Source organism: Haliotis rufescens, unplaced genomic scaffold (assembly GCF_023055435.1).
Source record: "Haliotis rufescens isolate VD_foot unplaced genomic scaffold, xgHalRufe1.0.p SCAF_24, whole genome shotgun sequence".
In the NCBI taxonomy this organism is placed as follows: Eukaryota; Metazoa; Mollusca; class Gastropoda; order Lepetellida; family Haliotidae; genus Haliotis; species Haliotis rufescens.
In genome coordinates, this window is record NW_025963935.1 from 8,088,473 (window position 1) to 8,113,214 (window position 24,742).

The 24,742-nt window shown below is 43.0% G+C and overlaps 1 protein-coding gene across 1 annotated transcript in view; it reads right to left on the reverse strand.

The window, feature by feature from the left end:
• LOC124128146 (conserved oligomeric Golgi complex subunit 8-like) overlaps positions 1-10,875 on the reverse strand; it is a 61,705-nt gene extending 50,830 nt beyond the window's left edge. Inside the window, exons 1-4 of the mRNA XM_048402141.1 lie at positions 10,790-10,875; positions 3,544-3,740; positions 2,475-2,578; positions 744-915 (exon numbers count right to left, since the gene is read on the reverse strand). Coding sequence (XP_048258098.1) covers positions 744-915; positions 2,475-2,578; positions 3,544-3,740; positions 10,790-10,853 — 537 coding nt within the window. The 5' untranslated portion in view covers positions 10,854-10,875. The remainder of the gene's footprint in view (positions 1-743; positions 916-2,474; positions 2,579-3,543; positions 3,741-10,789) is intronic.
• Between the last annotated feature and the right edge of the window lie 13,867 nt (positions 10,876-24,742).

Genomic DNA, 24,742 nt, shown 5'->3' on the forward strand with positions numbered 1-24,742 from the left:
CACTGGGATGGCAGCATCCACTGACTGGAGCATGTTGGGCTGCTGGTGTACTCACCATGATCACTGGGATGGCAGCATCCACTGACTGGAGCATCCACTGACTGGAGCATGTTGGGCAGCTGGTGTACTCACCATGATCACTGGGATGGCAGCATCCACTGACTGGAGCATGTTGGGCAGCTGGTTTACTCACCATGATCACTGGGATGGCAGCATCCACTGACTGGAGCATGTTGGGCAGCTGGTTTACTCACCATGATCACTGGGATGGCAGCATCCACTGACTGGAGCATGTTGGGCAGCTGGTGTACTCACCATGATCACTGGGATGGCAGCATCCACTGACATGGAGCATGTTGGGCAGCTGGTGTACTCACCATGATCACTGGGATGGCAGCATCCACTGACTGGTGCATGTTGGGCAGCTGGTTTACTCACCATGATCACTGGGATGGCAGCATCCACTGACTGGAGCATGTTGGGCAGCTGGTTTACTCACCATGATCACTGGGATGTCAGCATCCACTGACTGGAGCATGTTGGGCAGCTGGTGTACTCACCATGATCACTGGGATGGCAGCATCCACTGACTGGAGCATGTTGGGCAGCTGGTTTACTCACCATGATCACTGGGATGGCAGCATCAACTGACTGGAGCATGTTGGGCAGCTGGTGTACTCACCATGATCACTGGGATGGCAGCATCCACTGACTGGAGCATGTTGGGCAGCTGGTTTACTCACCATGATCACTGGGATGGCAGCATGTTTCTTCTCCAGTCTGCGGACATGGGCTGCCAGCTCCAGGGCCTCCTCGTAGTAGCCGTTCCTGACACACGTGTCCATCAGCTGGGGCATCTCCAGCACCTCCAGTAACTGGGTGTGTCGCTGCAGGGTCAACGTGTTCATACGCCGACTGCAAACACACACACAATGACATCAGTGTCGCTGCAGGGTCGACGTAGTCATACACCAAACACTGCTCATAACATCAGTGTCGCTGCAGGGCCGATGTAGTCATACACCAAACACACAAACATAGCAAAAGTGTCGATGCAGGGTTGACGTATTCATACACCAAACACCGTACATAACATCAGTGTCGCTGCAGGGTTGACGTATTCATACACCAAACACTGTACACAACATCAGTGTCGCTGCAGGGTCGACGTATTCATACACCAAACACCGTACATAACATCAGTGTCGCTGAATGGTAGACAGATTCATACACCAAACACCGTACATAACATCAGTGTCGCTGCAGGGTCGACATATTCATACACCAAACACCGCTCATAGCACCAGTGTCACTGCAGGGTCAATGTGTTCATACGCTGTAAAGGAATAACACAACAGGACATTGGCACTAGTCCTGTAGTCCTGTAGTCCTTTCCAAACTGCCCAATAGTTAAAGTATCATGTTAGTTTCTACCGCTGATAGACATTCCCAGATAAATGGACAGACAGACAGAAGACACTGACACAGACAGACAGAAGACACTGACAGACGGACAGACAGAAGACACTGACAGACTGACAGAAACAGACAGACAGACAGACAGAAGACACTGACAGACAGACAGACAGAAGACACTAACAGACAGACAGAAGACACTGACAGACAGACAGACAGAAGACACGGACAGACAGACAGACAGAAGACACTGACACTCACAGACAGACAGAAGACACGGACAGACAGACAGACAGAAGACACTGTCAGACAGACAGACAGAAGACACGGCCAGACAGACAGACAGAAGACCCAGACAGACAGAGAGACAGAAGACACTGACACTCACAAACAGACAGAAGACACGGACAGACAGACAGACAGAAGACACTGACAGACAGACAGAAGACACTGACAGACAGACAGACAGACAGAAGACACTGACACTCACAGACAGACAGAAGACACTGACACTCACAGACAGACAGAAGACACTCACAGACAGACAGACAGACAGAAGACACTGACACTCACAGACAGACAGACACTGACAGACAGACAGACAGAAGACACTCACAGACAGACAGAAGACACGGACAGATGGACAGACAGAAGACACGGACAGACAGACAGACAGAAGACACTCACAGACAGACAGAAGACACTCACAGACAGACATAAGACGCTGACAGACGGACAGACAGAAGACACTGACAGACTGACAGAAACAGACACACAGACAGAAGACACTGACAGACAGACAGACAGAAGACACTGACAGACAGACAGACAGAAGACACTGACACTCACAGACAGACAGAAGACACTCACAGACAGACAGAAGACACGGACAGACAGACAGACAGAAGACACTGACAGACAGACAGACAGAAGACACTCACAGACAGACAGACAGAAGACACAGACAGACAGACAGAAGACACTGACAGACAGACAGACAGACAGACAGACAGACAGACAGAAAGAAGACACTGTCAGACAGACAGACATTCTCCTACCTGGAGCTGATCTCCTGGGCTTTCTTCACAACGTTCTGACATTCATCAGAGAAGGGAGGTAACTTTGTAAGCAGGTTGTCCACATGCTTCTCAATAATCTGGAACTAAAATATTGATTAAATAAATATACACAATGAACACTGCAGGCAACCATATGAATAATGAATGTACTCTGTACTCTGTATGTACTCTGCAGGCAACCATATGAATAATTAATGTACTCTGTACTCTGTATGTACTCTGTAGGCAACCATATGAATAATGAATGTACTCTGTACTCTGTATGTACTCTGCAGGCAACCATATGAATAATGAATGTACTCTGTACTCTGTATGTACTCTGTAGGCAACCATATGAATAATGAATGTACTCTGTACTCTGTATGTACTCTGCAGGCAACCATATGAATAATTAATGTACTCTGTACTCTGTATGTACTCTGCAGGCAACCATATGAATAATTAATGTACTCTGTACTCTGTATGTACTCTGCAGAAACCATATGAATAATTAATGTACTCTGTATGTACTCTGCAGAAACCATATGAATAATTAATGTACTCTGTACTCTGTACCATGCTGTATGTACTCTGCAGAAACCATATGAATAATTAATGTACTCTGTACTCTGTATGTACTCTGCAGGCAACCATATGAATAATTAATGTACTCTGTACTCTGTATGTACTCTGCAGAAACCATATGAATAATGAATGTACTCTGTACTCTGTATGTACTCTGCAGGCAACCATATGAATAATGAATGTACTCTGTACTCTGTATGTACTCTGCAGAAACCATATGAAAAATGAATGTACTCTGTACTCTGTATGTACTCTGCAGGCAACCATATGAATAATTAATGTACTCTGTACTCTGTATGTTCTCTGCAGAAACCATATGAATAATGAATGTACTCTGTACTCTGTATGTACTCTGCAGAAACCATATGAATAATGAATGTACTCTGTACTCTGTATGTTCTCTGCAGAAACCATATGTACTCTGCAGAAACCACGTGTACACTGCCGGCTACCATATGCATCACGAGACTAGGGTTGTACGTACATCTTGGAAGATCTCCTTGGAGCAGTCGGCGGTGTGGATGAAGGTTGTGTAGTTGTGGAAGGCGAGGTCCTGGGTCTCCGACAGGATCTGGGACTTCTCCTCCGCGAGTCTGTCAGGCTCCCGACTGAGCCGCTCCACTCCACAGGAGCTGAGCTCCACCAGATACTGCACAAAGTCAGGGTTGTCCTGCCAGCTGTCTGCAACACCACAACACACCATGACACAACTCAACACAACAGTCAGGAAAGTCAGGGTTGTCCTGCCAGCTGTCTGTAACACCACAACACACCATGACACAACTCAACACAACAGTCAGGAAAGTCAGGGTTGTCCTGCCAGCACCACAACACACCATGACACAACTCAACACAACAGTCAGGAAAGTCAGGGCTGTCCTGCCAGCTGTCTGCAACACCACAACACACCATGACACAACTCAACACAACAGTCAGGAAAGTCAGGGTTGTCCTGCCAGCTGTCTGCAACACCACAACACACCATGACACAACTCAACACAACAGTCAGGAAAGTCAGGGTTGTCCTGCCAGCTGTCTGCAACACCACAACACACCATGACACAACTCAACACAACAGTCAGGAAAGTCAGGGTTGTCCTGCCAGCTGTCTGCAACACCACAACACACCATGACACAACTCAACACAACAGTCAGGAAAGTCAGGGTTGTCCTGCCAGCTGTCTGCAACACCACAACACACCATGACACAAATCAACACAACAGTCAGGAAAGTCAGGGTTGTCTTGCCAGCTGTCTGCAACACCACAACACACCATGACACAACTCAACACAACAGTCAGGAAAGTCAGGGTTGTCCTGCCAGCACCACAACACACCATGACACAACTCAACACAACAGTCAGGAAAGTCAGGGCTGTCCTGCTAGCTGTCTGCAACACCACAACAAACCATGACACAACTCAACACAACAGTCAGGAAAGTCAGGATTGTCCTGCCAGCTGTCTGCAACACCACAACACACCATGACACAACTCAACACAACAGTCAGGAAAGTCAGGATTGTCCTGCCAGCTGTCTGCAACACCACAACACACCATGACACAACTCAACACAACAGTCAGAAAAGTCAGGGTTGTCTTGCCAGCTGTCTGCAACACCACAACACACCATGACACAACTCAACACAACAGTCAGGAAAGTCAGGGTTGTCCTGCCAGCTGTCTGCAACACCACAACACACCATGACACAACTCAACACAACAGTCAGGAAAGTAAGGGTTGTCCTGCCAGCTGTCTGCAACACCACAACACCCCATGACACAACTCAACACAACAGTCAGGAAAGTCAGGGTTGTCCTGCCAGCTGTCTGCAACACCACAACACACCATGAGACAACTCAACACAACAGTCAGGAAAATCAGGATTGTCCTGCCAGCTGTCTGCAACACCACAACACACCATGACACAACACACCATGACACAACTCAACACAACAGTCAGGAAAGTCAGGGTTGTCCTGCCAGCTGTCTGCAACACCACAACACACACTGACACAACTCAACACAACAGTCAGGAAAGTCAGGGTTGTCCTGCCAGCTGTCTCCCAACACCACAACACACCATGAGACAACTCAACACAACAGTCAGGAAAGTCAGGGTTGTCCTGCCAGCTGTCTGCAACACCACAACACACCATGACACAACTCAACACAACAGTCGGGAAAGTCAGGGTTGTCCTGCCAGCTGTCTGCAACACCACAACACACCATGACACAACTCAACACAACAGTCAGGAAAGTCAGGGTTGTCCTGCCAGCTGTCTGCAACACCACAACACACCATGACACAACTCAACACAACAGTCGGGAAAGTCAGGGTTGTCCTGCCAGCTGTCTGCAACACCACAACACACCATGACACAACTCAACACAACAGTCAGGAAAGTCAGGGTTGTCCTGCCAGCTGTCTGCAACAGCACAACACACCATGAGACAACTCAACACAACAGTCAGGAAAATCAGGATTGTCCTGCCAGCTGTCTGCAACACCACAACACACCATGACACAACTCAACACAACAGTCAGGAAAGTCAGGGTTGTCCTGCCAGCTGTCTGCAACACCACAACACACCATGACACAACTCAACACAACAGTCAGGAAAGTCAGGGTTGTCCTGCCAGCTGTCTGAAACACCACAACACACCATGACACAACTCAACACAACAGTCAGGAAAGTCAGGGTTGTCCTGCCAGCTGTCTGCAACACCACAACACACCATGACACAACTCAACACAACAGTCAGGAAAGTCAGGGTTGTCCTGCCAGCTGTCTACAACACCACAACACCCCATGACACAACTCAACACAACAGTCAGGAAAGTCAGGGTTGTCCTGCCAGCTGTCTGCAACACCACAACACACCATGACACAACTCAACACAACAGTCACGAAAGTCAGGGTTGTCCTGCCAGCTGTCTGCAGCACCACAACACACCATAACACAACTCAACACAACAGTCAGGAAAGTCAGGGTTGTCCTGCCAGCTGTCTGCAGCACCACAACACACACTGACACAACTCAACACAACAGTCAGGAAAGTCAGGGTTGTCCTGCCAGCTGTCTGCAACACCACAACACACCATGACACAACTCAACACAACAGTCAGGAAAGTCAGGGTTGTCCTGCCAGCTGTCTGCAACACCACAACACACCATGACACAACTCAACACAACAGTCAGGAAAGTCAGGGTTGTCCTGCCAGCTGTCTGCAACACCACAACACACCATGACACAACTCAACACAACAGTCAGGAAAGTCAGGGTTGTCCTGCCAGCTGTCTGCAACACCACAACACACCATGACATAACTCAACACAACAGTCGGGAAAGTCAGGGTTCTCCTGCCAGCTGTCTCCAACACCACAACACCCCATGACACAACTCAACACAACAGTCGGGAAAGTCAGGGTTGTCCTGCCAGCTGTCTGCAACACCACAACACACCATGACACAACTCAACACAACAGTCAGGAAAGTCAGGGTTGTCCTGCCAGCTGTCTGCAACACCACAACACCCCATGACACAACTCAACACAACAGTCAGGAAAGTCAGGGTTGTCCTGCCAGCTGTCTGCAACACCACAACACACCATGACACAACACACCATGACACAACTCAACACAACAGTCAGGAAAGTCAGGGTTGTCCTGCCAGCTGTCTGCAACACCACAACACACCATGACACAACTCAACACAACAGTCAGGAAAGTCAGGGTTGTCCTGCCAGCTGTCTGCAACACCACAACACACCATGACACAACTCAACACAACAGTCGGGAAAGTCAGGGTTGTCCTGCCAGCTGTCTGCAATACCACAACACCCCATGACACAACTCAACACAACAGTCAGGAAAGTCAGGGTTGTCCTGCCAGCTGTCTGCAACACCACAACACACCATGACACAACTCAACACAACAGTCAGGAAAGTCAGGGTTGTCCTGCCAGCTGTCTGCAACACCACAACACACCATGACACAACACACCATGACACAACTCAACACAACAGTCAGGAAAGTCAGGGTTGTCCTGCCAGCTGTCTGCAACACCACAACACACCATGACACAACTCAACACAACAGTCAGGAAAGTCAGGGTTGTCCTGCCAGCTGTCTGCAACACCACAACACACCATGACACAACTCAACACAACAGTCAGGAAAGTCAGGGTTGTCCTGCCAGCTGTCTGCAACACCACAACACACCATGACACAACTCAACACAACAGTCAGGAAAGTCAGGGTTGTCCTGCCAGCTGTCTGCAACACCACAACACACCATGACACAACTCAACACAACAGTCAGGAAAGTCAGGGTTGTCCTGCCAGCTGTCTGCAACACCACATCACCAGTTATATCGCGGTGTGTCAGCTTAATGTGGGAGGAAAGCCCGAAGTGATGCAGGTCTCAGACGTTTACCACTTTGGTGAAACCCACGAGCACGGTGTGGTCAAGTGGTCCACTGGCAAAAACTCCCTTAAAATCACTGGACACATTTTCTCTTCAGTATCACACACAGGATAATCTTTCTACAAATGTAAGGGCCTAATTGCAACTGTTTTGCGTAACAATAAATAAATAATGGTTTGTTAAGACTTCAGGGGTTGAAAAATACCATTGCCCGACGCCCGTGCCAAGTAAGGTTTAGATGTCGGGCGTGTAATATACGTTTTCTAGCATGCCCGTGGACAAGTAGAGCACACAAAATGAACTGGGTCAAGTTTCACGAGAATGTAATCATGTGATCATGTTACGGTATTTGATTGGCTAATATTTTGTTAGTGTCCCAGACTGACAATGTTATTTGCATACAGCTACGCCAGTCAACCAATGGGATTAATACATTTCGATGTCAGGCAGGTCAACAACGAGAACCAGGCTTGTTTCATTGTTAAATCGTAGTAACACTTCCATATATGGCACATGTTTCTTGGAAATGGAATTTCTTGGAAATTGTAACGTGAGGTTGAAACATTTTCCGACTTTAGATGCTTCGTTAGGCCTAGCTTTGATGAAATATAATTTTGTCGAACTACAACAAACGGGACTTTTAACGAGTGAAAGTATGGCATTTATTTAATATGTGTTTCTTTTCGTTGTCAACTAAAGTTCATTCGAGGCGTCAATAGCGATAACCTGACCGTGGCTGCTGTAAATAACAGCGAGTTGTGCGATCTATCGACCCCTTTACGCACGATTTCGGCAAAATTGATCTAAACTGTATTGAATGAAATTTTAAATAAAATTAATCAAATATGCTACAAACATATGTCAAGGTACAAACGTGTTATTTTTATAACCAGATAGTAATAATAGGATTTAATTGCGGAATTTGTTGATTGGTATTTCCTGTGTTGCGTGCAGGTGGTAATGTTTTTGCGATGGGGAAATGACATCGTGTCAGTGACTTGAGTTTACTAAAAGTGTATATAAGTTTTGGGAACCATGTGTTACCGCACACAATAACCGAGTTAGCGTTATATTGAAGAGTGCAATAGCGAGGGATCACTGTAAGTAAATCTGTTGTTTCAAATAAGTAAGCCAGTAAAGGACAGAGTAGTCTCCCTTTGCCTCATTAGCACCCAGAGGGGTATCTGCAATAACAATTTATATTGCCAGTACCGCACATGGCCGATCATGTCTCAGCGGTCTATTTTAAGTTTCTTTGGCGGTGGGGACGAACTTAAAAGGAAGGCAGAGGGAAGTTGTATATCGGCAAAGAATAAGAAGTATGACGAATGTAAACAAAAACGAACATTCATCGCTGGGTGGAAAGACCAGTTTCCTTGGGTTGCGTATGATGACACAGCGAAAGTCATGAAGTGCACCATTTGTTTCAAGTACCCAAACATACACGCTTGCAATCGTAAGAGAACGTTTATTGATGGATGTTCAAATTTCAGAATTTTATTCTCATTTCTGCAGCAGTAACATTTTACTGAATTTATTAGCTTGATTTTGGGCTAGTACATTTTAAAATTGGGCAAGTGAGAATGTTGGTCATACTTGCCCTTGGTCAAGTAACATTTTTAATAATTTTTCAACCCCTGGACTTAGTACATGTAGTATCATGGCTCAGTCTTAGTTGTCTAAGGTCTACTTACTGGGTGTTCTGTTATCCATGGTACACACTAACATTCTACACTGCATTATGTGTTGGCGATGAGGGTTAACATACTTCACATTAGGACTGTTTCAATTCACTTGTGTATTCGGTGAATCGAACCATATCCATTCATGAATTGAATTCATTATTTGTGGCCACTAGAATCAAATATTTATGAATATGCAATCATGTGCATTTACATACCCTGTACCTAAAAATATCCATAAGAACATTATTTGCATAGATATCTTCAAAAGACAACACTCTCATGATATTTAATTTGACAGTATTGTGGTCACTGGTCATTGTCGCATTTGAGCAGATACTAGTACCTGGATAAGTGTGGTATATAATCAATAATATATTAATAATTAACAAATAATTTGTTGTTATTGCTTTACTGAATATAACAAATATTACATCAACTGCTGACTTGTTATTGTATTCGTGAACTAATATTTGTATTCTTTACCTTATATTCGTTTTACAAATAGTATTCGCCTCATAGTGTATTCGTTGCAGCCCCACTTCACATACTTCACCGCCTCTATATGTCCGAACATGTGGGTAGTTTGCCATTGATTGGAGTAGTGCACTAACTTTACGGTTTGCCCCTTGTTTCTTTAATCATAAACTTTAAATTTTATTCCTTTTCATTTTGTGTCTCTAGGATTTGTAACCTGGCCAGGAGCCTCGCAGGATATGGCAAAAGATACTGCACCGGGAGAGAACACAATGCAAAGTATCGCAGTAAACTGCTGGCACTGGGCGCCTATTGGAGACGTTAGGTGCCTATTACAATGTCATGCGCATCATACCCGGGAAGATTCCGGGGTAGAATAGGTCTTCAGCAACCCATGCTTGCCGTAAAAGACAACTATATGCTTGTCGTAAAAGGCGACTAACGGGATCGGGTGGTCAGGCTCGCTGACTTGGTTGATACATGTCATCAATCCCAATTGCGTGGATCGATGCTCGTGATGTCAATCACTGGACTGTCTGGTCCAGACTCGATTATTTTACAGACTGCCGTCATATAGCTGTAATATTGCTGAGTGCGGCGTTAAGCAACAAACAAAACAAAACATCATGCACATCATTCCATGCAATATGACGTCGGTCTGTAAATAATCGACTCTGGACCAGACAATCCAGTGATTGACATCATGAGCATCGATCCACGCAATTAGGATACGATGACATGCATCAACAAAGTCAGGAGCCTAACCTCCCGATCCCATCATTCGCCTCTGACGACAATCATGGGTTGCTGAAGATCTTATTCTAAACTGGATCTTCATGGGTCTTCATCCTGCACTACAGGCTATAAACCACAAAAACCCTAAGGATCCAAGATGCACGGTATCCTGAGACAATTAGCGCCAGAAACTGCGCCCGGTAAACTGGATTGTTTCCCCATTACAACAGCTCACATGAACTATAGCAGACGAAGAGTTGTGACGTGTGTTCGCCGACTGTGGTCCCCAGCTCAAGGGCCATCCAGACACCCTAATGACTCTAGTTTGTCTTACAGTCCCGCTATTGTGATCTAGAGTATGCATTCAGTCATGACAACGTGACAACGAGTGACATTGTTACCTGGAAATGCATCCTTGAAAATAGATGTCAGAATGTTTTCATCTTCCACGTCCAGGGTCGCCATTTTGAAACAGGATACTAGTATCCCCACGACAAGTTTTGTACGAAATATTCATGTGTCTTTATTTTCTTCCAAACTTTCAAAATAAAAAAGAGTTAAAGCTAAATTATTATTTGCACAATGTTGATATTATTTTTGAGCTGTGATTAAGAAAGTTGGACAAAAAAATTCCTGAGCAGAAATAAAGTCAAACTGGCAATGATAAATTCGGCATTCAGCTCGATCTATAGTAATATGATTTTTCTGCAAATAATAAAAGTTATTTTAGCATTAACAGATATCCTTTTTTCAAATCATTATCACCGTTTTCAAACACAGTTTTTTTACTTAATCATTTATTTTTTTTACAATAGCGTGACCGGTACTGTATGTACTGCTTGCATGACTACTGTGTTATCTACCACTTCAATAATATAGCTGAGTGCGGCGTTAAACAACAAACAAACATCTTCAATAGTAATGTTATATTTTTAAAAATTAAAGTCCTTTCTGGGACTATATATAATGTTATAAGTATCATTCACATTAGGTTTTTGTTTCCTTCATTGGTAGAGGCTGAGATGGGTTTTTTTTCATAAAACATAGCTGAGAATTTCGTTTTAAATCACATTTCAAATTCAACATGTGGCGGATTGTTAGAATGTTCTCACTTTTCACTAAAACAGTACAGATTTGGGAGATTTTAAAACAGAACAATGAAAATCGGAGTATAATAAAGCAAAATTCTACCATGAATTTGGAACTTACTCGATTGTGATTAGTCAGTCAGAGGTTATTAAATCACAATAAACCCCCTCTGATTGAAACAGCTAGTTTGACGGCCGCGTCACCGCGGAAGCTAATATTTAAAGAATAGTACTATTTTCAGTCATTGTCGGTAGGCATATTTAAATATGTCTACAAGTTCATGTTACAAATGCGGTAACTACAATATTCAAAGTATGTTAGGCAATACATTTCGTGCAAAAAACACCATAGAATCTACAAAGGGAATGTATTTACGTTTTGAAGACAACAGAGGGTTTGGAATTTTGGCGCTTTTCTATATACGACTGTGACGTCATATCTTTTGCGATGCAGAGCGAAAGCCTTGCAAAGCTTGCTTTGTTCTTCCCCCGCCCTGAAGGCGGGGAAGTATACGGGAAAGGTTAATGTTATAGCATGTATGTCGAAATTTCAAGCCACGCAGTTACCGAAACGAAACATACAAATCATGTGCGTGAAATGTTGATGCTATTCTTTTCCAGCAATAAGAAATACTTCAAAATCGTCTGTATGTAGTTAATTGATGCACCTGACCGTTTCTGGTAATTAGCTGACATTATTATACCATCCGATGTCCCTTTTTCCTCTCGGACTAATGTTCTGGTTTGCACGGTGTATACGAAAGAAGAACTGTACTCCGGACATCATTTGTTGTATATAAGCCGTATACATGCTTATAACGAACTACGGTTATTACGAACTAAAATTACTGGTCCCTTTGAGTTTGTTATAACCGTAGTTTACTGTTTGACTTTTTGGCATATGGAGCCCTTAGTATTTTCATTTACATTATTATAACCAAATGCCAAGTGTAAGAAGAATGTGATCTATTATTTGAGTATATGCATCTGCCAATAGTGTTGGTAGTTTTAATACTATTTCCACATGTTTACATTTGAGCCAAAAAATGCTTCCATTTCCTTCGATCTACCTTTTTAATAAATACCCAGGTTAGAATAGGTCTTCAGCAACCCATGCTTGCCGTTAGAGGCGATGAACAGGATTGGGTAGTCAGGCTCGCTGATTCGGTTGATGCATGACATCATATTGCAGTTACGTAGTTCGATGCTCTTGATGTCAATCACTGGGTTGTCTGGTCCTGACTCGATTATTTACAGCCCACCGTCAAATAACTGTTTTTTTTAAATAGACCTACTCTATGCAAATGTATCAACTGTATTGCCAAATACTCAAAATAAATACTTAAAAATTTCCACAACCGCGTTCTGTTATTTGTGGTTAATATAATTATGCTCCTTCATGCCTTTCAGTAACATCATAATTATGCGTTTGTGAGGCATCACATATGGCGGTTTTGTTTTCTTTAGGGATGCCAACCTCATGTTAGCTTACCGAGTTGCCGTGCTTTTATGCTTTCAATGCCTGTCATATGATATGTTCGAGTGAAGTATTATGGTGTAAACAAACTGCTTGAGTATATACAGCGCCATATTTTTTTCGGTGATTCCGTATTTCAGATCGATAACTCACTCAAAACACTGGACTCAACCCATGCCGCTTCACTCAGTATATTTGCTAACACCAAAGAGTTCGCGTTTTATTTAGTCATGGTAGAATGGAGATAAACATACTGTGTTTTCAATGGGCGTTCGGTTTAATTTAGCGTGGTTAATCTACAGGTAACCTTGGTTTACATTGAAAACACAGTATCTCCTAAATAAAGATAATAAAAGACCACGTGTTACAACACCAGGTGCAGCAAAGCCCAGATTGGCAGAACACGGGTCGACTTGACATGTTTGCATTCACAACTGCTCGAGGAATGTATACTCTACAAAAAAAGAAACGCAAACGTGATTTTTAGATGTATATTTTATATATCATGTAAATATTCAACAGATGGTGTGTTCTACCAGTGTAGGAGACGTCCGCCCACATCATCACACTACCACCACCAAATCTGTCCACTTCCTGTATGCAGTTTCGTGCATATCGTTACCGAAGACGCCTGTAAACACAACGTACCACCATTCGCACCGCGAAGCATAAAATGTGTCAAATTTGTCGCCATCGCAGTTGCCGCCATACTCTGTGACCTTGACACCATTGACGTCGCAGCCGACGATGCAGGTCCGTCAATTTGACACATCGAACTGTTCGTCTTGCGCGAATACCTCTAACGCGTAAACGGTTCCTCACTGTCTGGGCGTATGTCCTACGCAATCCTGGTATTGCCGTAGTTGTAGAGGTGGCCGTGGAGGTTCTTTCACGTAAGTGACGGAGCCGTATGAATCTGTCCTGTGCTCTAGTAGTAATAGACCGCCTCAGTGGTAGAGCGTCCGCCCGGAGAGCGGAAGGTCCAGGGTTCGATGCCCGGCCGCGTCATACCAAAAGGCGTTAAAAGATGGTACTTGTTGTTACCCTATCTGGCGCTCGGCATTAAGGGGCTAAAACAAGGACTGGTCGGCTCGGAGTCAGTATACTGTGTCTGAGTGGGGTATCCATGTTAAACTGCGGCATAGTATCTCAGTGTGCTAGCACTATACATCGGCATCAGTTCGGACTAGTACAAGCAGCCACACACACACACACACACACACACGTGCATGCACGTCGTTATATAAGTGCAATAATCTTGGACGCGACGTTTAACCCCATTTCACCTCACCTCTAGTAGTAATCAGTGGTTGACCGGATGTGGAGAGGTCCCGTGTTGTCCCGTGCGTCTGATAACGCTTCCACAGTCTTGTAATGGTACATGAACTTGATGCTACGTGGAAAAAACTGTCTACAGCTGAAGATGATTCTCCTATTTCAGTCCGCCGTTGCGTTGTTACTTTTGGCTACCGTCAATCGCAGCATATTTTCGAAGTTCACTTTCAGTAAGATTGTGATAGCATGCAAATGACAACCCAAAGTTTTTATAGCCCAACAAGAAATGTTGCACGTGCATGCCATATTTGTGTGTTTCGGCGCCAGGCTCTCACGTGGTTGTGTTTTTGCGATTTTCCCATCTTTTCACCATGTTTCTGCAGTACCTCATTCTTTCAACACAAACCGATCACAATCCATGCAGAAAGGATGACTTTACTGTTGGTACTAATTTTGTATGGATGTCAGCAACACTGTCAGATATTTACGATTTTACTATTTTACATATTTGTTTTGCAGAGCATACTTTTCAATTACTAAGTTGAGGACGATGGACCTAAATAACCTAACTTTGGACGTCAACTGAAGAAAAAAAGAAACGTTACCAAACTAAAATGTGGACACACTGGTGCAAACCGCGAATAGTTTTCAAAATAGTTGAGAATCAATCGCCCAAACGCAACCAAAACATTTTGCTGAGCATTAACGTGCTTCAGTACCCAGATCAATGGAACTTGAGTTTGAACTGCAACTTTGGCTGCACTTACAGCAGGCCAGCCTACAAGGATATGGGTATAAAAGGAACGACGTGCTGTTCATTCACATCCAAACATGCATGCTAAGATTAACCCTACAACAGAAAGAACGAGCTGTCGGTATGATACATCAATTGAGTGAGTGAGTTGGGTTTAACGCCGCTTTTAACAGTATTCCAGTTATATCGCGGGGTGTCAGCTTAATGTGGGAGGAAAGCCCGAAATGATGCAGGTCTCGGACGTTTACCACTTCGTGGAACCCACGGGTATGGTGCTGACAAACCTAGAAACAAAATCGGGATGAACCGGGATTCGAACCCACAATCATAGGTTTCTGGCGTGCCCAAGGGACGCAACTCTGCAGAGCGAATCGCGGCGCCTTAGACAACTGGGCCACCCGTGCCCCCGATACATACCGACCCCACTCAGACACGTATACCGACCCCACTCACACACGTCTACCGACCCTGCTCAGACCCCACTCAGACATGTCTACCGACACCACTCAGACACGTCTACCGACCCCACTCAGACATGTCTACCGACCCCCCTCAGACACGTATACCGACCCCACTCAGACACGTCTACCGACCCCGCACAGACATGTCTACCGACCCCCCTCAGACACGTATACCGACCCCACTCACACACGTCTACCGACCCCACTCAGACACGTATACCGACCCCACTCACACATGTCTACCGACCCCCCTCAGACACGTATACCGACCCCACTCACACACGTCTACCGACCCCACTCAGACACGTATACCGACCCCGCACAGACACGTATACCGACCCCACTCAGACACGTATACCGACCCCACTCACACACGTCTACCGACCCTGATCAGACCCCACTCAGACACGTCTACCGACACCACTCAGACACGTCTACCGACCCCACTCAGACACGTCTACCGACCCCACTCAGACATCGCGGTGATTGTTCATTAAAGTCACGTGTGTGTTGCATCAATAGTATGTAGGTATGGTCGTTGATTATGGATTATTTAGCCAATAGGCCCGTGAAGATGCGGGGTAGAATAGGTCTTGAGCAACCCAGGCTTGCCTTAAAAGGCGACTAACGGGATCGGGTGGTCAGGCTCGCTGACTTGGTTGATGCACGTCATTGATCCCAATTGCGTGGATCGATGCTCATGATCCAGACTCGATTATCTACAGAACTCCGTCATCTAGCTGGAATATTGCTGAGTGTGGCTTTAAACAACAAAGAAACAAAAAACAAACAAAACAATACTGTGATCATTGAGTATCCTCTGGACGTAATATGTTCTACTTTGCCTAACCAACCTAACCAAGCCATGTGGGGGCACGGGGGGGGGGGAACAGTCGTCTCAGGCGCCGCGATTCGCTGTGCAGAGTTGCGTCCCTTGGGCCGTGATATTGCCGGAATGTTGCTAAAAGCGGCGTAAAACCAAACTCACTCACTCACTTACTCCTCTTAACAAAAAAGTTGACATCCATAAATTCTCTTCCTTGTGTGTATCACTTCTAAATGCCTTGACTTGTACATGAGTTGTTGACAAGGTGTAAATAAATAAAACAGAAAATGAGAAAGCTGAATGGCATTATAATAATTTCACCACGAGCTATTGAGGAGATAAAAGCAAAAATAAAAGTAGAAATATATACATTTCTAGTCATGCAAAGATTAACTTTTGTTACGCACACAAACGTCGAAGGTCCGCCTCATTTCCCGACATGCTCTTCTTTCAGTTAGGACTGTCCCATTCCAGCTGTGGGTGTTTTCTTACTTATTAGTCCCATGAAGACGCCGGGGTAGAATAGGTCTTCAGCAACCCATGCTTTCCGTAAAAGGTGACTATGCTTGTCGTAAAAGGCGACTAACGGGATCGGGTGATCAGGCTCCCTGACTTGGTTGATGCATGTCATCGATCCCAATTGCGCGGATCGATGCTCCTGATATTAATCACTGGATTGTCTGGTCCAGACTCGATTATTTACAGACCGCCGTCATATAGCTGGAATATTGCTGAGTGCGGCGTTAAACAACAAACAAAACAAACCTTACCTTATACCCCCCTATCCACTGTCGAACAACCGGCTGTCTGGCAAAGGGAGATAACCCCTGCAGTCATATTACAATCAACGTGTAATAATAGTTACTGTTGCACCGTTTCGTTTTAGAAATGATACATAAAAAACGTCACGGTGTATTGATACATATATATTTTGAAAGTACGAATTTAGAGTTAAATATTCCTTCAAGCTTTGTCATTTGAAAAACAACATATTTGGAACAAATCCGGGTCGCATTTCAACCAGAAATAACCGCTCCGTCAATCCAAGCTTAAGACGTAACATCGTTCGTCTATGCAAAATAATGTTATTAAGAACTGTTAGTTTTAATATGTGACCCATCGGGCGAAAAGGAACCTTATTGGTGAAAAAATATATCATATTTTGACTTCTGTATATATTTTTAAACTATAGTTGCTTACGAACACAAAAATACAATTCACAATCTTAAATTTATATATATATATTCCGGAGATACATAGCATCAATCATTTGGACTCATTGTCCGCAAATCTTTTAACTGTTTATGTAAAAAATGCAGTTTTTCTTATATAATGTCTGATTAATTGAAGGTAAACAAGTGTGTTGACATGTTTAGAAATAATGTTTGTTTGACATTATGAACTGACGACAGAAAAATAAGATATTCTTTTACAGTCCGTAGGCCTACACTTGGAATCTTTTTACGGAAGTAAGATGACGTCAAACATCCCTCTTTATGACGTCACAGCACAACAATTTCCTTGCACCGTCAAGGTCCCTTTCGCGTTGCAATCACGAATCGCTAAGAGTAAGCCAATTAATCGTATGGCAAGCCGTTTTCACATTTATTACAGAATTACAGATAGCTTCAATTGTTTTAAAGATATCTTGAAATGAATTGAAGATATCTTGAATGGAATTGAAGATATCTTAAATGCAGATAATTGTAGATATCTGCAATAAAATATAAGATATCTTCAATTGTTTTAAAGATATCTTGAAATGAATTGAAGATATCTTGAATGGAATTGAAGATATCTTGAAAAGAATTGCTGATATCTTAAATTCGATTATTGATATCAAAATATGAGTTAAAGATATCAAAATGTCATGTTTTGCTATGATGTCATTAATTCAATTCCTGATATCTCGAAACTAAATACGGATATCAATAATTAATTATTGATATCTTCAATTGTTGCCATTATTAAAGATGTTACATTAATAATGTCACTTAAATTTGATAACTGATATCAATAATTGATATAAAGATATCATCAAAAGTATTAATGATGTCTTTAATTGGATGTTTGATATCCGTAACGGGCAGAATTAATGAAATCTTGAATTGAATTAAAGATATCTCTAATTGAATTAAAGATATCTCTTATTGAATTAACGATATCTCTAATTGAATTAACGATATCTGCAATGCATTTATGGATATGTATAACTTATTTCAAGATATCTTGAATTGAATTTAAGATATCCTGAATTTATTTCTAATATATTTATGTACTGTAGGATGGTAATTGTTTAATGATATCTTAAATACATTTAGAGATATCACAAACTAATTTCTTGATATCACCGTAACATTTTAAGATATCTTTAATTATTTTTTGATATCTTAAAAACATTATTGATATCTTTAAATAAAATACCGATATCTTTAAAACAATTGAAGATATCTGTAATTCTGTAATAAATGTGAAAACGGCTTGCCATATAATCGCTCACCCGGGTGTCTGCAACCACTCGAAGCGCTTGCGCACTCTTCCAAAATGGCGGCGCAACCACCGCTTGGTTGCCTTGCCCTAATGAAGAACGTAACAGAAGAGCCTGGACGACTAGCCGATGCATTTATGACTTCTTTGTAGACGTGGAGCAGACTGAGGATGATGGGGTGTTTGCTACCCTTTGCCAATTTTCCAGTTGATCCAGTCAAGAATTCCTTTTTCCGCTGTCTAACTCAGCCGCCATTTTGGTTTGAGAACGAAGCGACCTCAGCCAGCGATTGTTCCGCTTATAAGCGGCTGAAAGTTAGAACACTGTTGTAAGGCGAATCGCGAATTGTTGTTTAACGCCGCACTCAGCAATAATCCAGCTATATGACAGTGGTCTGTTAATAACCGGGTCTGGACCATACAATCCAGTGATTGACATAATGAGCATCGATTCACGCAATTGGGATACGATGACATGCATCAACCAGCGATTGTTGCGCTTATAAGCGGCTGAAAGTTAGAACACTGTTGTAAGGCGAATCGCGAATTGTTGTTTAACGCCGCACTCAGCAATAATCCAGCTATATGACAGTGGTCTGTTAATAACCGGGTCTGGACCAGACAATCCAGTGATTGACAACATGAACATCGAATCACGCAATTGGGACACGATGACATGCATCCACCAAGTAAACGAGCCTGACCACCCGATCCCGTTACTCGCCTCTTACGACAAGCATATAGTCGCCTTTTACGGCAAGCGTGGGTTGCTGAAGACCTATTCTACCCCGGATCTTCACAAGTCGCGCACAGTATTGATCATAGTAACATGGTAAATCACTGGATTGTCTTGTCCAGACTCGATTATTTACAGACCGCCTTCATATAGCTGGAATATTGCTGAGTGCGGCGTTAAACAACAACAACAACAACAATCATAGTAACATGTACAGGACATGCATGCTTGTCATTTGTTTTCTTTTATGTTGCCTCCTGTTAAAGTTACGTATGAACAATTGTACCTTGAAGGCTTCAAACAAACTTTCGTGTGCCCACAGACCCGTGAAGATTCCGGGGTAGAATAGGTCTTCAGCAACCCATGCTTGCCGTAAAAGGCGACTATACTTGTCGTAATAGGCGACTAACGGGATCGGGTGTTCATGCTCGCTGACTTGGTTGATGCACGTCAGCAATCCCAATTGCATGGATTGATGTTCATGATATTAATCACTGGATGGTCTGGTCCAGACTCGATTATTTACAGACCGCCGTCATATAGCTGGAATATTGCTGAGTGCGGCGTAAAACAACAAACAAACAAACCAAAATCGTGTGCCCATTGAGGACGTGACAATTGTTTCCAGGGGGCAAATATCGTAGTTATGAATATTGTAGAAGTGAATGATAAGTATTATTGAAGTAAATTTCGTGTTTTATACTAAAATAACTGTTTTGCCATTGTATAGTGTACCGACGTAGTTAACGTATAGTCAAAAACGTGCATTGCATGTGTAGAATAGACAATATATACAGAGAATACTAAACGCATATACCAGAACTATTCACGAGTTTCATGAAATTGGTATTACGCGGGAGCTGGTTTAGTATTTATATAGATCTATTACTTGCCATTTATAACTTTTTTTAGACCGCCTCCGTCGTCTAATGGTAGAGCGTCCGCCCGGACTACGGAGAGCGGAAGGTCCGGGGTTCGATTCCCGGCCGCGTCATACCAAAAGACGTTAAAAGATGGTACTTGTTGCATTCATGTTAAACTGCGGCATGGTATCTCAGTGTGCTAGCACTATAAATCGGCATCAGTCCGGATTAGTACAAGCCGCCACACACACTCACATACACATGCATGCACGTCGCTATTTAAGTGCAATAATCTTGGACGCGACGTTAAAACCCATTTCACCTCACCTTTAACTTTTTTAGAATTTCACTGTCGTGTGTGAATAAGACACCTTCACGATCCACAGCACAATCCAATTGAGTTTAACAAAATAATACTTCAAACACGTCAAAATTTGACACGTATTAATTTAATACAATACAACGGCCCACCTTTAAAATTCGAGCGTCCGTTCCACAAAGTTGTCGTAGCGCTGAGGTTATCGTCACTCATATATTTTAACAGATAATTCCGTTAAACTATCTAATTGTCTATTCAAGACATTATTTACATGACAAAAGCAGTCATGTTATGTTGTGTTGAAAAAGCGTCAAATTCCGTTTAACACATCGAGATTTGCCATTCCTTGAACGAAAATTAGGGGAGATATGTATTTATCAACATACCAATGTCTTCTTTCTCCGACGTTGTCAAAGCCATAAAACCAGCCATGACGTCAAATAAAATGTCAGTCTTTTTAGTAAATTCATTACATTTGATTCAAAGGGTAAGTGCTCCATTAATAATGGTGCAACATGAATCAAATTTCCCTTGCACAATCAGGAGAATGTTGTAATCTAAGGACTAATTTATAAGTTAGATAGAGCCATCCATTTTGCTATCACTTCCTTTTTATGAAGTACGATTTCATCATTTCTTATGGGGTTTTTTAATACATAAACGTATAGTTTCAATATCGATATTTGTGTTGGAATAGTTTGCTTCCTCGTGAACAAAAAAACCCAGGAAAACATATTGTCCTCAACCACAGCTAACTCTCACCAAGTGACCTAATTTAGAATAACCTAGAGCTAAGCATAGCGGAGTTCATCTTCCCGAGGCAAGGGCGTTAACTGACCATAAAAGTCCAGTTTCCACCCTTGCCGAACTAGGCTGGTATTATGGAGTTACATTTTGGCTGGACTAACGAGTCTATGCATAGTCCAATCAAAATCGCGCACCGAAATCGAAATCTGGTTCGTAAAGTGTCATGCAGATTTCCGTCGACTGCAGGATTTGAAAAGGATGTGCACCACTAAATATAACTCGTTGTCAACAGATATTTTCTAAATCATTTCATGTTTTTAATCAAGGTGCTCACGTGGTTTGATGCACTTCGCGATGTAAGACTCGTTTTATCACAATATAGATCTTGATTATCAATCAGATCGTCTTGACTGGGCGCCACCGTTTTGTTTGAAGCAAATGCAAGTGATACGAGAGGTTGAATCTGATTGGTCAATAGGAGAGGCATAGAAAGGACATAACTCGTAATAGCCACTGGTGGCGCTACGATCGAGCCCAGGAATTCCAGCCTAGTTCGGCAAGGGTGGAAACTGGACTTTTAAAGTAAGTTAACTCTCTTGCCTCGGGAAGATGAGCGGAGTAAGGCCCTCTGTTCTTTCTACCTGTGTAAACCCCCTGTCGTCTTTTGACGCCAAAGAGGTTAATCGGTTTTCGTCATTCACGGCAGGTTATTTTTTGTATTGAATGTATAACGTTATACAGTTATGTCGTTCACATATACGGCAGTTTTTGTCCGCGCACAGTTTCCCGAAAAGCTGCAAAATAAAAAAAATCGTTGCACGTACAGTACTTTTATCAGTGTACAATAAAAAGCGAAGACATTTGTTGTTTTTCAACGCAGAATATATATTTTTGGACAACACTTAGCAGTGTCTTTTTTCAAACCAGGTTTAATTTACACCATCAGATAGGAAATTTAATATTGTACATCCGTACGTAATTCCGATTCAGTGCAATCTCATTAAAATCAGATCTTGGTTCTCGTTTAACAAACATCTGAGATCCCATTTCGGGTCGCGTCAGACCGACCTTGCGCGAACTTTGACCCACCAGTTAGAAGGCAGCTTTCTCGTGCATTACGGCACTAATTTCAAATTGGCGCATCGAAACATATTAATACAAATTCTCTATTACAAATTTGAACCCCGAACAAAAGAACATTCTGGAATGGCTAATAGATGGTCTAGATTGTATGGATTCAGTCGTTAAACCCGTAACTATCGTTCGGAATACCCCGTGTTAAAGTTTACGAGGTTGCGTGATTAGAAATCACATTCCGACTGTCACTTTCATAATCTGGTAAGCGACGCTCTGATTGGTCGGATGAAAGGTCGTTCTGACGTGACCCCTTATAGGACGTCTTCAGATCTTTGTTTAGCGGTTGCGAGAACTACAGTCTGATTTATAATGAGATTGAGATTCAGTGCCGCGTGACCACATTTCTGACACAACCATTTCTTTTCAAATCTTAGGAAAATGTGCGACAGAAAAATGAAATCTCAGCATCCAGCGGTTAAGCATGAAAGCAACCATTTGATTTTCACGTAGGCGAGGGGATATTTTCTTAAAAATAATCAATCCCCTGTTTTACTAAAATTCACATCTATGCCTATCATTGTAGGACGGAAAAATGAACCATTGTCTTGCGGACATATTACCAAAGATACACGCTGCGCGTTCGGTTCCAAATTCATTTTAGCGCGGTTAAATCTACAGCTAACCTAGCTCTACATTGAAAACACAGTATGTTTATCTCCTAATTATACCATGAATTTGGAAATTACTCGATTGTGATTGGTCAATCAGAGGCTATTTAATCACAATAAACCCCCTCTGATTGAAACAGATTGACGGCTGCATCGCCTATGCTAATATTCATAGAATGGTACTATTTTCAGTCATTGTCGGTAGGTCTTTTTAAATAATTATATCTACAATTACAGGTTACAAGATGCACAGATGCGGTTACGACAATATTCAAAGGATGTGTGGCAATACATTTCGCGCAGAAAACACGACAGAAATCTACAATGAGAATGTATTTACGTTTTGGAGACAACAGAGTTCGGAATTTGGCGCTCCCCCCCCCCCCCCATACGACTGTGACGTCATACCTTTTGCGTCACAATGAGTGATATGACGTCATAATGGTGACGTTCGATGTAGAGCGAAAGCCTTGCAAAACTTGCTTTGTTTTCTTTAGGGATGCCCACCTCACATTAGCTTACCAAGTTGCCGTGCTTATATGCTTTCAATGCCTGTCATATGTTCGAGTGAAGTATTATGGTGTAAACAAACTGCTTGAGTATATACAGCGCCATATGTTGTTCGGTGATTCCGTAATTCAGATCGATAACCCACTCAAAACACTGGACTCAACCCATGCCGCTTCGATCAGTATATTTGCTAACCCCAAAGAATTCGCGTTTTATTTAGTCATGGTACAATGGAGATAAACATACTGTGTTTTCAATGTAGAGCTAGGTTACCTGTAGATTTAACCGCGCCAAATTTGTGGCTGTGAAAAGTCTTGCCTGTCAAAATATCTGTCTAATACTGTGACTGTCTTAAGCAGCTGTACAAGGGGGCACGGGTGGCCTAGTCGTCTAAGGCGCCGCAATTCGCTGTGCAGAGTTGCGTCCCTTGGGCACGCCAGAAACCTATGATTGTGGGTTCGAATCCCGGTTCGCCCCGATTATGTTTCTAGGTTTGTCAGCACCATACCCGTGCTCGTGGGTTTCACCGAAGTGGTAAACGTCTGAGACCTGCATCACTTCGGGCTTTCCTCCCACATTAAGCTGACACGCCGTGATATGACTGGAATAATGTTAAAAGCGGCGTTAAACCCAACTCACACACACACACAGCTGTACATGGTGGACTGACTTACAACGTGCTCGTGTTAGAATAGAAGATAAAACTGACCAATAGGAGAGCAAAGAATAGATTGCCCTCAAAAGGCAAGACAAAAGATTACCGTGGGCCCATTCGTGACCAACTCGTGTTATTCCGGGACAAGCGGAATAGCGACTCGTGCACCTCTTGTGGCTATTTTTGCGACCGGGTTCCGTCTTAGCGCAAACGGGCATACCTTAATCAATTTTCAAATTGTTGCGTTATGGTTCACATATATTTCCCCATATATTATATATATTTCAGATGCAATTTAAAGCACATCGGGACGTGCGGAATTATACCGTATGATTGAACACATTTAACTGTGTCTTGCGTATATTTTTAGATGCACATAACATTCATCGATAGGGGGACGAGTCTTCTTGC